The sequence below is a fragment of the Ambystoma mexicanum genome, chromosome 4p (genome assembly GCF_040938575.1).
Source record: "Ambystoma mexicanum isolate Mex_15411 chromosome 4p, UKY_AmexF1_1, whole genome shotgun sequence".
Classification (NCBI taxonomy): Eukaryota; Metazoa; Chordata; class Amphibia; order Caudata; family Ambystomatidae; genus Ambystoma; species Ambystoma mexicanum.
Window position 1 is genome coordinate 598,054,842 of NC_090927.1, and position 13,169 is coordinate 598,068,010.

At 42.7% G+C, this 13,169-nt stretch overlaps 1 protein-coding gene across 4 annotated transcripts in view; it reads right to left on the reverse strand.

Moving 5' to 3' along the window:
- The window catches only part of HMGCLL1 (3-hydroxy-3-methylglutaryl-CoA lyase like 1), a 696,896-nt gene that overhangs the window by 390,650 nt on the left and 293,077 nt on the right, over positions 1 to 13,169 (reverse strand). For all 4 annotated transcript variants that reach the window (XM_069606147.1, XM_069606145.1, XM_069606144.1 and 1 more), the window contains exon 6: positions 4,173 to 4,236. In XM_069606147.1, coding sequence (XP_069462248.1) covers positions 4,173 to 4,236 — 64 coding nt within the window. The remainder of the gene's footprint in view (positions 1 to 4,172; positions 4,237 to 13,169) is intronic.

Here is a 13,169-nt window from a genome sequence, read left to right on the forward strand (position 1 = left end):
TCAAAGCTTGTTGGTTAATTGAAAATCTAGCCACCTGCTGTTCCCAGAGGCCAAGAGGCTGGAAAACCTTAACACCTCAGAGATTCCCACACTAGGAGGCAGGATATCACATGACCCTGTTCATTGATTGAGTAGAGACTTCCAGGCAGCCTGCTGGAGCCCACAGAAAAGGCTCTTTCTGTTGAATGGGGTATGTTAATTTTGAGTGTTTCCTGTCAACAGCCCTCTGCCAGCAAGGAGAGACATGTGATCACTGACCCACCCAGACTTCTGGAGGCGGACCCAAACACTTAGGGGGTTGAATTGCAACAAATATATATTTTATAGAAACAGTGATAATTTATTGTAACCAAATGACAGGAATGTACAACTTTGAGAGTCTTAGTTTGAAAAATGCCCTCACGATTTGAGTCCAAACTCCAATTTGTACCATGTTCTGGGGCAAAACCCTGCTAATTATGAATATTGTAGACAATGTGTTTAAGCTAGAGACATGGAAAGTTACTGGGATATATGTGGAAGGGAAATGTACCTTTGTATAATTTTTGATGAAAAACCAATGTTGCAAAACCCACTAAAATCGAAAATAATTTGCCATTTTTGAATGCAAGCTCCTAGAAATGCCAGAGTCAGGACAGGGACTATCTTTAGTAATATATGATGTGTGTATGTGATGTCAAACAACTGTGTACCTGGGAAATATGTATTTGGATCAGGAATAAATTTGTGTGCACATTGACCAGGGGAGTGTCATTTCTGCAGGTCATAAAAATGACATCACTCTGACACACTATCCCTTCCCAAATCAGGGACCAAAGAATCTATTTACCTATCAAATCAAGAGAGGGGCAGGCTTAGGGATGCTAGCCTCTCCACCCACTTTCCAAAACACATAAAAAGAGACTACTGGGACAGGTAGAAAAATTCAATTCCATTTTCTGCGGGACGCTCTGCCGGGAGACTCCAGACTTCACATCCATCAAACTCCAAAGACCAGAACTTTACTTAAGAACTTAAAGCAACGGCCTAAACCCACAAACTGAGAACTCTTCTCAGCAGGCCTCAGCATCCTTAAAATCATTTGCAAACTATTCCACAGCCGGGCGAGCTGTTTCAATTCTTTGCCAAGAACAATTGCCAGAGACCAGACCAGAGTTCCAGAGAGACCCAGACCGCTGTGAGCAGAACCGGTGCCTGATTGACCCGCCGAGCAGAGAAAACCGAAGTCCAGTCCATTTGACCAGATCCGTGACGAGGCCCATTCATTTCAAAATTAGGAGTGAGTATCCGCCAGAACTGTGCAGAACCCAATCTCTTAGTTAAAATAATCTAATTCAAGCTATTTTAACCTAATTAGAACAGCCTCCTAGAAATCGTGTCATCTGTCATTTTTAAAGCTGCACAACTGTCACCTGTCAATTCTGCAGCTGCAAGCTGTCACCTGTCATTTTGAGTTTTACTTTAAATCTGAAAATCTACCTTTATTAAATCATCCGTATCTCCGGAACCGTTTGTGCTAGGAACGAGATTTAACATCTGAAAGCTTAGAATCTAGGCTTTCCAACGAACCTAGAACCGACTTCCTTCTCCCTATATTGTTCCATAATCACGAGACACGCACTCGCGAAATTTACCGCGATTTGCGATTTGGCCCGATTTCTTCATCTGTAGAAATCATCAGCTTTTTGCTTCTCTTTGCTAAAATTCGTTTGCAATCTGCTAATCATTCATAGAGTATTGTTAAAGTGAGCCTGAACTAATATAAAGTAGCCTTCACCTACCCTGAACCTCTAGAGGGAATTAAAAGCAATTTTAGCACCTTTTCACTTCCTTGCAAACCACAGTAAAGTAATTCGCCTGTGTTTAAAACTCATCCCTGTTTTCCCTAAGCTTGCTGGGAGAACTGGAACTGTGTATTGCATTATAAAGTGTGATTTGTTGGGATTCTTGAAAACTGTGTGCTCTCCTTCCATTTCTTGTATTGCAGAGGGGGGAGTGAATTGTCAAAAGAAAAAGTGATCATATTACCTTTTGCTAAAATCATAACAAGTTATTTCTGTACTGCATTTTATTCCACCTTGCCTTTCCTTGAACCATATAAAGCATTCTTTCCCACCTTATTCTTCTGTTCCTATTCATAAATTACCTCTTGCTGACTACTGCTCATATTCACAAGTGTAATATCCATTATCTATTTATTTATAGAAGTGTGATATATATATATATGTTGTTTAAATTTTCAAATAATCCTTTTAATTTGCAAAACAAACCTACTTCTTGGCTCAGTGGGGTCATGGGGATTCAAGAGGGGGGTGTTATACAAGGGTTGTCATCCAGAGTACTGAACTGGATATACAAATACATCAAGGGTTTTCCTCAGCATCCCAGACTAGGCATTGACTTAGCTGTAGTGTTGATTGAATATCGCTTACAACATCTCACCACAATAATGCCTCCCACCCCCTCCGAGCTGCCATGGAGAGTTATAAGGTACTCTGTCCCAAGCCATGATTGTGTCCAGGGCAGATACCTTAAGAGTTGTCCATCTTCTTTATGATGAAGTAGTGCATCTCCCCACTTGCTCTTCAACAAAGGGAATGTTACTTATTTTTTTCTCAAACAGACTATTAGCACCCCAAGCAGTATGTCGAGGTGCTATTAAAAGCAGGACACGTGTTTACGAGAAGGCTTCTCTTGGGGTTACGTTTCCTCCTGCTAGCAGGTGGTTTAGGCAACACAAGTGAAGATTTAATTAGTGCAAGTTAAAGCCCCAGAATCACTTTTGCATTGCTTATGAAAGCCAGCACAAAGTGGTTTTAATGGGTTTTAATTCGCAAAGTGGTTAGGCACAGATATAATACATTGGCCTGTTTATGCCTCCCTTTCTTGGTCGATTCCATTGGCCTTTCATTGTTGGTGGATATGCGGTTCATGTTTAAGGTTATAAAGCAAATGTGGTAACAATGTCATCTGAAGATATTAGAGCTATGATGTTAGCATGCGACATTATCTGTGTAGATTGCAGTATATGGCATTGTGCTGCATTTTCTTTAATGTAGCAATAGTGATAAGTGTAGTACACGTGCCAGAGTTTGTGCAGACAACCAAGGAGAGGCCTCCGACTGTGGGCCTTACCCACTAGTACTGGGCCACATTCCAAGCCCTCAGAGCAGTAGCAGTTGTGCATGTCATCAATCCCCTGACTCAGCCTTCCTCACTTTCTACAGCTGCCTCATAGTCCTGCATTTACCTGCCCCCTAACCACAACACTCACTTATGCTTCCTTGGGGCATCCTACAGATCACCAGCCATGGAAATGGAGATGGGACTCCATGTGGTCACTTTCGATATTTCCATGGGTAACATGTGTTGTAGTTTTTAATTTGGTAGCATCGATGGGAACCTTGCAAATAAGGTTCTGTTACTGTCTGGCAAAGCTCATCATCTCAGGTATTATCGCTTATATATTGCAGAATGTTTTTTTATATTTTCACAATGTGTAATAAACAGTTACAGGCACATATGTTTTCTAATAAATAACACATCTTAACTTAATAAAGTATGATTACACATAAACACATAAACTCACCAGTGTAGATGTCATATATTAAAGGTAAGCTACAAATTACATTTCAAAATAATATGCTTAATATTTGATATATAATAGAGATTCAAACTCATTTACAAACTCCATCTCCAACTGCAAGTGAATTCTGATGGCATCACAGTCAAGGTATGCCATCACAAATGAGAACATGCATGACATTTCTGATGACTACATGAGTAATGCCGCTACATCAGGCAGCCTCGTGGCCAGGGACAACGACATCAATCAAGGTAAACCTAATGCAGCAACTAAGAGCTTCACAGTAATAGCCCCTGCTCCCCACGCTCTACACAGTATTGTGTGTCCTGGTCATATACACTGGCACTGCTCTCTACCGCTATTTCAATGTAAGGAATATGCGAGAATCACAGCGTATGAAACCACCCTCATAAAAGCAATTAATAATGAATGTATCACTTTAATTTAACCACTATGGGTTCGATCTGATAAAGGCGCTATTTCTTTTGGTTTTGTTTAGAATAAGTATAAATCGCACGATTTAAAATATGCGCAACACAAATACTTGGAAATCAAATGATGTTACAAAAATACGAAGTACTCTTACGTCTGCCACTTTATCTGGTAAAATGGCCCCTTCGTAAGGACATCCCAAGGCACAGGACACGTACCTACATAGAAATCAAAAACAGAAATGCATGTAGACCAACAGTCAAAACAGCAAGACTATAACAACAGCATATACCATTAACAATGCATGAGGCTAGAAGACATACACGGATATTATAATATGAATACAGAGATTAACAAAACTAGAGTAAAGGCCGACTTTGGAAAGAGACAGAAACAAGACTTATGAAACTTGATTTAAAGTTGTACACGTGTTGCTGACCTGACAAACTGATGCGTGTAATCGAAATGCTTTGCTTGCATTTGATGAGAGAAAACGTGTTTCAATTGCCTTCCCCAAAAACGTTGATGTCCTCCCCATAAAAACATGTTTTTGAATAGAATAACATAGTTCATAATTGGCCGCAATTAACTGTACATATGTTCACCTCAAACGATGCTTAATGTATACAGTAGCAATACCTCATAATTTCACCAAAATGCCAGGGGTAGCGGAAGTGACATTACCCAACCCATGACCTCTGATGACATCACAGGAAGTGATGGCATGTGACCCCACCCTGAAGTGACATCACAGGAAGTGATGGAACACAACCTTTCACCCCTTGACAAAACAGGAAGGGGTATCACATAGCATTGTTCCTAAGTACACTACAAAAAATATGGTTACAATGATCATGAACATTGCGGACATGTGGTGGATTGGGCCGGCCCGGGGTGTGGCGTGCCTTGTGCTTTGTTGAGGAGCTTGGGGGAGGCCTCAGCATGGCTGACAGGGGGGCCTCCAAACTATGTGCTACATCAATGATTGGGCTCTGCTCACCTTGAATGCATTCAAGTATGATGTGAATGGTTGAGAAGGGCCGCAAACTCGACCAGAACCCTGCTCTCGTGCAACACTGTTTAAGAAATTAAGCATTGGATACAACGTCTCATAAGTGAGGGGGCTATGGAGTGACCCACCCCTCCCCACTGAAACACCTCTTTGCAAAGGGTTTTGGGGAAGCTTCATTCAAGGGCCAGTTCTGGGGCACGGGGGTGTCATTGAATAACACTGTTTAAAGATGTGAAGGCAGGTGCTCTGTTATCAGTCTTTAGCTTCTCCTCCTAACGCACGTTTTCATGACTTCATCAATCTTCAGGGATGCTGAGTTTCTTTGTTTTTCTTTAAACGTCATTGAATAACACACCTCGCACAGAGAGCTCTGAAAATTGTAGATGCATTGAACCCCACTCTTGAGGGAAGTGCAGCTCCCCTCCCACACCTCATCCTGTTAATAACGTTTCATGAAGAGTCATGTATCAAAGCCTAGGACATTAAGGTGTTATATTCGGCTCTGGGTTGTGGCGGACAGCATGTGGTGGCTTGTCACATAACTTAAAGATAAATGCACATGGAGACAGATGGCCTCAGCGTACACCCACACTATAGGTTTCTTCTAACGTAGTGGTAGCTGACTCACAGATACATTTAAAACCAAGGAATTTTGCTGATACTAAATTCTTGTCAATGATTTCATTTTCAGGCCTTGCTCGTGCAGCAGTTTGCTCCTGGTTAAACAGGCAGTGCACGTCTCCCCAGGTCAGTGCTTTTTTGGCTTGTTTAACACATCAATGCTACAGTTAACGAGCACTTTTGTGCCCGTTGATCTATACAGGTTTCATACACTAACTGTAGCCTGCGTTAGAGATTTCGGTTTCCCTGTTACAAGAACTGCGTTATGTATGTTTTACATATAGGCTCCATAGCGAATCTGCAAAATGTAATTCCACAAATGCGTGACTGAGGGCAAATCTCACCTCCCTCTGTGCCTCAGTTCTTATATCTGGTTGAAATGAGAGCATGTAGAAATACAGGTGTAAGATGCATCTGGAAGTCATGTGTCATCACTTCTCATGATGTCACTAGGGAGCGTGGAAGGGACATGTGATGTCACTTCTGCTACGCATGGCATTTCGGTGAAATGATGTCCCTGCTTCTGCCTAGGCTCTTATTTGCTCTTCAGTCTATTTCAGAAATGGTCCCCTTACTTTTTTTAGGCAAATGATTGGTTACTCTCCTCCTTTTTGTGGGCCGAAAAGAAAATCATGATTAGCTTAATGAATATTTAACTACTACGAGTGAGTGGAGTACTAGGCAAACCCTCTTTTGAATATTATTATGTTGCTCCACAGTTGCCACGTGTGGTTCAGTGGGTCTCGGATTAGACAATGTCATGTGAGATGAGACTGATTCAGGGAAGGGGTGCTCAGACCGCAATGGAAAGTGTATAAATGATGCAAAGAGAAAGGGTTTGGTACTCTGGACAGTGTGTGTTAGCTTGTAGACAACATGAGATTGAACTTAGAATGACAATATACGCCTCATGTGAAGATAACAGCCTGATGAGAGAAAGAGCCTCTCGAAAAGAGAAATGGCCATGTGGTAGAATGTGGACTTTTGGATGAAGCGTGATTTATTTGCACAAATCGGATTCTGGGAATTTGACAACTTCCAGGAAGCAAAGTAAACCTGTACTCTTCTCTATTCTCTGAACTCAGTGCACACATATTTCAAGCCCACAAATTATTCTAGGAATCCGATTTTCACATAAAACCAGCTTTATTGTGGCTTTACCATGGATGGGTTGCGATTCCTATCTATGTTGTAATGACTGTTTCTCTCTAAAGCCACCTTACGTGTGCCGCCAACCCCATCTGATGTGTCCAGAAGTCAGGGGCACCCTAAATAAATACCCAACTAAAATATGTCATAATTTTTCTTGATATTACGTTTTTATCCCTGCTTTGGCTTGTCAGAATTTAAAGAAGGGGGTGTCATGTACCCTATTCTGTGGATATGTCCACCATGGTTCATAGTGACATTTTGGAACGCCATATTTTCAAAATGCCATTTTGTCGACACAACATTGCCGAAATTCTTTTTTTTCAAAAGTTTTTTTAAATTTTATTTTTGAAATGGGGGGGTTACCACCAAACCCCTGTTTTTTTATTGACACTTTTTTTTACTAGCAAAACAAAAAAAACATAAAATTACAAAAAAAACATTCAAAAAAATTCACTGGATAATGTCCACCATGGCTTCATTTTTTCTGGTTTAATCACAAAAGGGGTGCACTCTAACCTTTAAAGGATTCTGGGCATGTATGAACTAACAACCAAAAAGGTGTATAGGGAACACATTTTGCCAACAGTAAAGACAGACATACGTGATCACAGTTCAAGGGTGGTAATTGAACTTTCTAATGGGATAGATAAATGCCTAATCTAAACCTAAATCTAAGATGTGAGCAAGCTACGACCATCAAATAATAATGAGTCAGTTCTAGTGGCATCTTGTCAAATAAAAAGGGCATTTACTAAAACATAAAAACTATTGCCAATCCGTACTACTAGTTACAAAAAAGAGTGTGGGATAATGTTCACCAGAAAATAAAGAAGTGTTCACAAAATGATAAGTCAGGGTGGTATGGTTGGGTCTCCCTTCCCCACGTTCAAAGCAAGGGACAAGCCGAGACTCTCAAGCACAGCACACTCCTTGGCCTCGTCAGCATGAAGTTCACAGTTCCAGTTCAATGATATTAAAACCTTCAGAGGCTAAGTCTCTTCCCTGCTAAAGTCTCTTGCCTTTGAAGGCGGGTTAATTCAAAGTAACAGACCAAAAGAAAATGTTTTCCTTCGGTACTCTTGTATCCTGGGTGATTGCTCTTCGCCACTTGGATCTCCCTCCACCATGCTCGGATCCTCGTTGCAAGTCGGGCCGACCTCTGCCAGGTTTACTATGGCCTTCTTTAACACAGCTCATGTATTTTTAACACAGTTCATGTTTTACTCAATTTCATCAGAAAGCATTAGTTCCCTTGTCCGAGCTTCCTCTCAGCATCCCTCTATCGGGTTCACACTTGCCTTATTTCTCAGTTCGTAAACTTATCGGAAAGCAGGGTTCCCTTCCTCTAGATTTCCTCTGGCAATGGGTCAGAGACTTTCGATTGTACAAGGGATTTGACGTGACCCTTGTAGGACCACTCTGACGCCTTACGCCACCCTTTCCTAGGACCTTCTGGTTCTTGCAGTTTCACAAACAGGTCCCGGTCAGAGTCTAACAAAGGAGCACCGAAGGGACACCAGACCCCTCTGCACCTGGACCTCAACTGAGCCTTCTTTAAAGTTCATACACACACAAGTTCTTTGTCTTGAAATTTCCCTGCGTTCAAAAATGTTACTACTTGCAAACTTGGGCTCAACACAGTTTGGCTTGCTATCAGCTTCCTCTGACTCACCAGCTGTGCTGAAACCGTTGGCTCCTCTTTTCTCTGGAGTCAAGGATAGTAGCACGGTAGCCAGATTGCCTCTCCACCTGCGTTATCAATGGGGTAGGCCCCCATGTACCATTATCGCCTGCTGTTTCGCACGCCAGCTGCCACTCCCAGTTTTATGGTTTCCTTCTCGGAGGCTTCACGGGTCGGAGTTGAAAAGGTCAAAGGCAACTCCCCATTCATCGTCCTTCCAGGTCTCACTGCCTTTCTTGAACAGCCGGTTTTGTGTAGCTGTCTCCTCATGCGTTCGGCCTTGCTGGAAGTGTACTTTCATGCTCCACCTTTTGAGGTAAAGGGCCATCAGGTGTGCGTGATTATTGTCAATTGCCTGGCTCTGACTGAGCAGTGTGTTGGGACATGTCAGGTAATCGGCTCTAGTGTTAGTACATTGTCTGTTATAGTGTAAGCAAGTGTTCATGTGGGAACAGGGGGGGTAAAGCTTCTCAATATCCTACTGGGTAAGATGGGGAAAAGGTGTTACATGGAAAGGGATACCACATCTCAACCCTCAGTGTCCCACTTACACTCCTTGAAGACTCATCACCCAGGTGATCCTCCCCCACTGGTCCACCCCCAGGAACTGCATCCAATAGCGATATCCATGTCCTGACGTTAGAATATGAGTAGTTTAGTGTTAACCCTTATGTGGTATGCCCTCCACATTATAGCGTTGGGTGAAATTCTGTGGAGCTTTGGAGTTAGCGTATATCACACAGCACCTTGCACAACACCTCAAAATCTTTGAGGATGGCCACCCCTGCCTTCTGCTTCTATTTGACCTCTCAGCTGCTTTCGACACAGTAGACCACCAGGTACTTAGCGACACCGTACTTCAGCACATGGGGATCAGCAACCTTGTCCTACGCTGGTTCAATTCCTACCTCGCCAACCGCCAGCAGTTTGTTCAGGTGGACTCCTCTAGATCACCAATGCTACCCGTCACCTGTGCAGTACTGCAGGGTTCCTTCCTGTGCGCAGAGATCTTCAATCTATACATGCAGCTGCTGGAACATACACACACAACAACCACATTCACCAAAACATCAACAACGCACCAACATGGCACAGCTATACCTCAAGATCGACTCCATTAAGGATATCCGTAGACTAAAAACATGCCTCTCGCTGATCCAGTCTTCGATGATTAGTGCATACTTGAAGCTGAACCCCTCCAAGACCAAATTCCTACTCCACACCAACAACACTGACACCCAGGTTATACAGACATGACTATCAACCATGAACTCTGAGAGTGTCACACCCAGCTCACCTCCTGCGCCAAGTCCCTCAGGTTCCACATCGACAAACACCTCTGCTTCAAGACAGACATAGCAAATGAAACTCAGACAGCTTGGTATCAGCTCTCCCTGTGGCAGAAAGTCAAGCCCTTCCTTTCTGCGGACAGCTTTAGATCTACAGTTCAAACACTGATCCTATCCAACATGGATGGGGCAATGCACTCCTAGAAAGCCTCCCATCATCCTCCCTTATGCCCCTGAGAAGTGTCCTATATATGGCTGCATACGCATGCACAAATCACATTCAAGTCTTGCTGAATCATCTATAAGGCAGTCACCCACAAGTCACCAAGCTACCATGCAGAGAATCTCAGGATTTTCTGCAGACAGTGAACCACCAGAAGCCAGGGCGCGTGCAGACTTGAAATCAACTGCTGCACAAAGAAAAGGACCAGACATCAAGCCTTTTCTGTCCACGCCCCAAGACTATGGGACCTCCTCCCCTTCAGCATCAGACTTGCCCGTAAACTCCCAAATCAAGGCCCAACTCTTCAAAGAGTCTTACCTCCTCAACACCTGGGCTTTCACATCGCCCCTCACACCACCTTCCTCACCAGACTGGACCCGCTCCTCTCTTCCCCACCCCTAGGTACAGTTGTACCTCTCCTCTGTGCCCCTGTGTATCCTTCATCCTGCTGTATAAAGATTCAGCTGTTACCTCTGGAAAGCACCCCATTATGCATCTGCACTGTTCTATACCACTGTAAAGGGATCCGTTGCGTCTCGAAGCTAGGTCCCCACTCAATAAATACCATAACAATAATAATAATTAATTAATAAACAGTACAGATGAATATGTCATTCATGACGTCCATCCATCCCCCACCTCCATATCATAGAATTGAGAGGAGTACATTATTTATGGCGTTAGCCCCTTCCCCTCCCCTCCTAAATCCTACAAGCGTGAGAGACGCTATTCATTAAGGCAACCCTACCGACTGTATGCTGGAACTATCAAGGAAGAGATGAACCTAAAAACTCAAGATGAATCATGGTTTAACCAAAAGATGATAAGAACAAGTGACATCACTGGCAAGCTGATACATGTAGACGCACTAGACATGAAGCAGACATGCACTCACCATTAAGATACACAGACATGAGGTCAAAGGTTCATTTAGACATGAAGAATGTTACCTGTATTCAATAGACAATAGAAACATATCACAACCAATGTACATGCTGTAACGCAAGACACACGAGAACCCCTATAAAGCTTGCTTGAGGTACAAATGCAAGGGTAAAGAGTGGCCATATTGCATAACATGGATGGCAAAACTACATGGGAGTGAATGGAAAACCCAAAGACAGCTCGAAGCTGCAGGGTGATTCAATTTGTTGAATTAGCTGAACTACAGAACTGTTCAGGCCAGACAGTGGCTACATGGCTCCTTTCCAAGGTTATTGTAGAAAAGGGAGGTTTGGATAGCTACACAGAAGAGCAGAAGATAATAAGATCCCAAGAGAAAGAGATATTTCTATTAGATTAAGTAAATAACAAAACAACTTTTTAGTGACAGGTGCCGGCTAATTAAAAGCTTAATATTATTTGAGGAATAGCTCGACTAAGTCTCCAGAAGCTAAAATAAAAGCTGAGCAGAATAATTCAAAATGTGGTCTCCTCAAACATGACTTATAATTAGAGAACAGTGTACATTAATTAAGGCCAGACACAGATACACACCTGCCTTGACTGCCCAAATGTTTTCAGAGAAGGAGGTGCTCGGCAAGGACAAGTTTAAAGTTAGATGTCCTGGCTCAGGGTCTAGCAAATCAGGGATGGTGTCTTATTCAAATGGAAAAGCAGCTCCTGGATGTAGCTCCCCCACCATTATTTTGGCTCATGTGCTGATGACCCGCCAAGCATCCAAGGTTGGTGAGACCAATGGCAACCAATCAGCGAACTCCAATTATGCCATCTTGTAACTGTTGCAGTAGCCAATAATGTGTTGTTACAATTATGTCTTTCTTACCTTTATCAATTTAGGGGTGGTCCAAGTTTGGGCCACTAGATAATTAGTGACCATTGAAGATACAAAAACCTAAACATACTATATGTAGACAAATCGCTTAACCAACCACAAAGCCCTGTAGGTTTTTGGAACCAATGGTGACATATTTTTTTACTTTTAAGTTGTTTTCATGCTTGAGAAGGGCAGAGCATTGAGACTTCTGGTGTTTAGGGCTGTCCCTATTGTATACAAACTATTAATAAAATAGGCCTTTGTCAATTACCATGTCTCTTCTGTTATTGGGCGTGGGATTTCCCGGCCTTTTTGTTCCGCTCAGGACTGGGGATTTTCAGTCCTCCATTACATATGGTAGCGGTGTGGATGGTTAGTCAGTACCCTCATATTGTCGAATGCTCCTGCTGCGAGCCTGGGGACTGCAGAGGAGACCTGTGGAGAACTGTGAATTATGCGTACAACTGAAAATGGTTGACAAAAGCCCCTTGGAGAAAATCCTGCCCATCCCGACAGGCACCCCACAGAGCATGGGGGAGTGGCTGATTGAAGTGTGTCGATACCAAAGGCCTTGGCCGATCCAGGGATTTAAGTTTAGAGCATCAAACTGGCAAACAAAGGTGGGAGGGAGTTGTTAGTATAATATTGGGGAAGAGTGATAAAGCATTTATTTATAAGAGGATACCTGTAACCAGGGATATGGAAGGTGGAGCACTAAACCTTGTGTTGATTTATTAAGTTATTAGAGAGTAAAATGATTTCCCAAAACAAGGTCAAAGAAGAGGGGCAACCTTAATAGAATAAAAGTATACCTTTTGAAAAAAGGGCAATAAGACAGCCATATGGGTTTTGTTGTGTTGTGTTATTTTGAGGGTGCACCCATAGGTGTAGTGATTACTGGTGCCAGTGGGAGAGTGAGAAGTGGTTTAAACTGGGAAAAACAAGGCTTTATGGATATTGCTGTTTGAAGTCAAATGTGGAGTCCTGAGTTTGGGCAGTGTTTGTGGTGCTCGCCCAAACAGTTATTGGTGTAGCCAATAGGCTGAGAAAGAAAGGTGTAGAAAGTGGTGAAGATAGAGGGAAGTATTGGTGACAGGAGATTGTGAAGGAGGAGTGAAGAGATAGTGAGGTTGAAGGTTTATTAAGGTCCGGTAAGTATTGGAAGTCAAGAGAGTGACGTGCCATCATGGGAGGAGACACTCCCCTTATGCATTTATGTACGTCTCTTGCATGGTATAAAACTAAAAGGTGTAAGTACCACTCTGATTGAGTTTGTGGTACAGCGGGCAACATTTTCTTACATTGGCCACAGGAAGGTAGTCTTTCTAAATCAGTGCTGCAACACATGAGGACATATTTACATGTTCCGTATAAAGGAAAACAATTACAGAAAAGA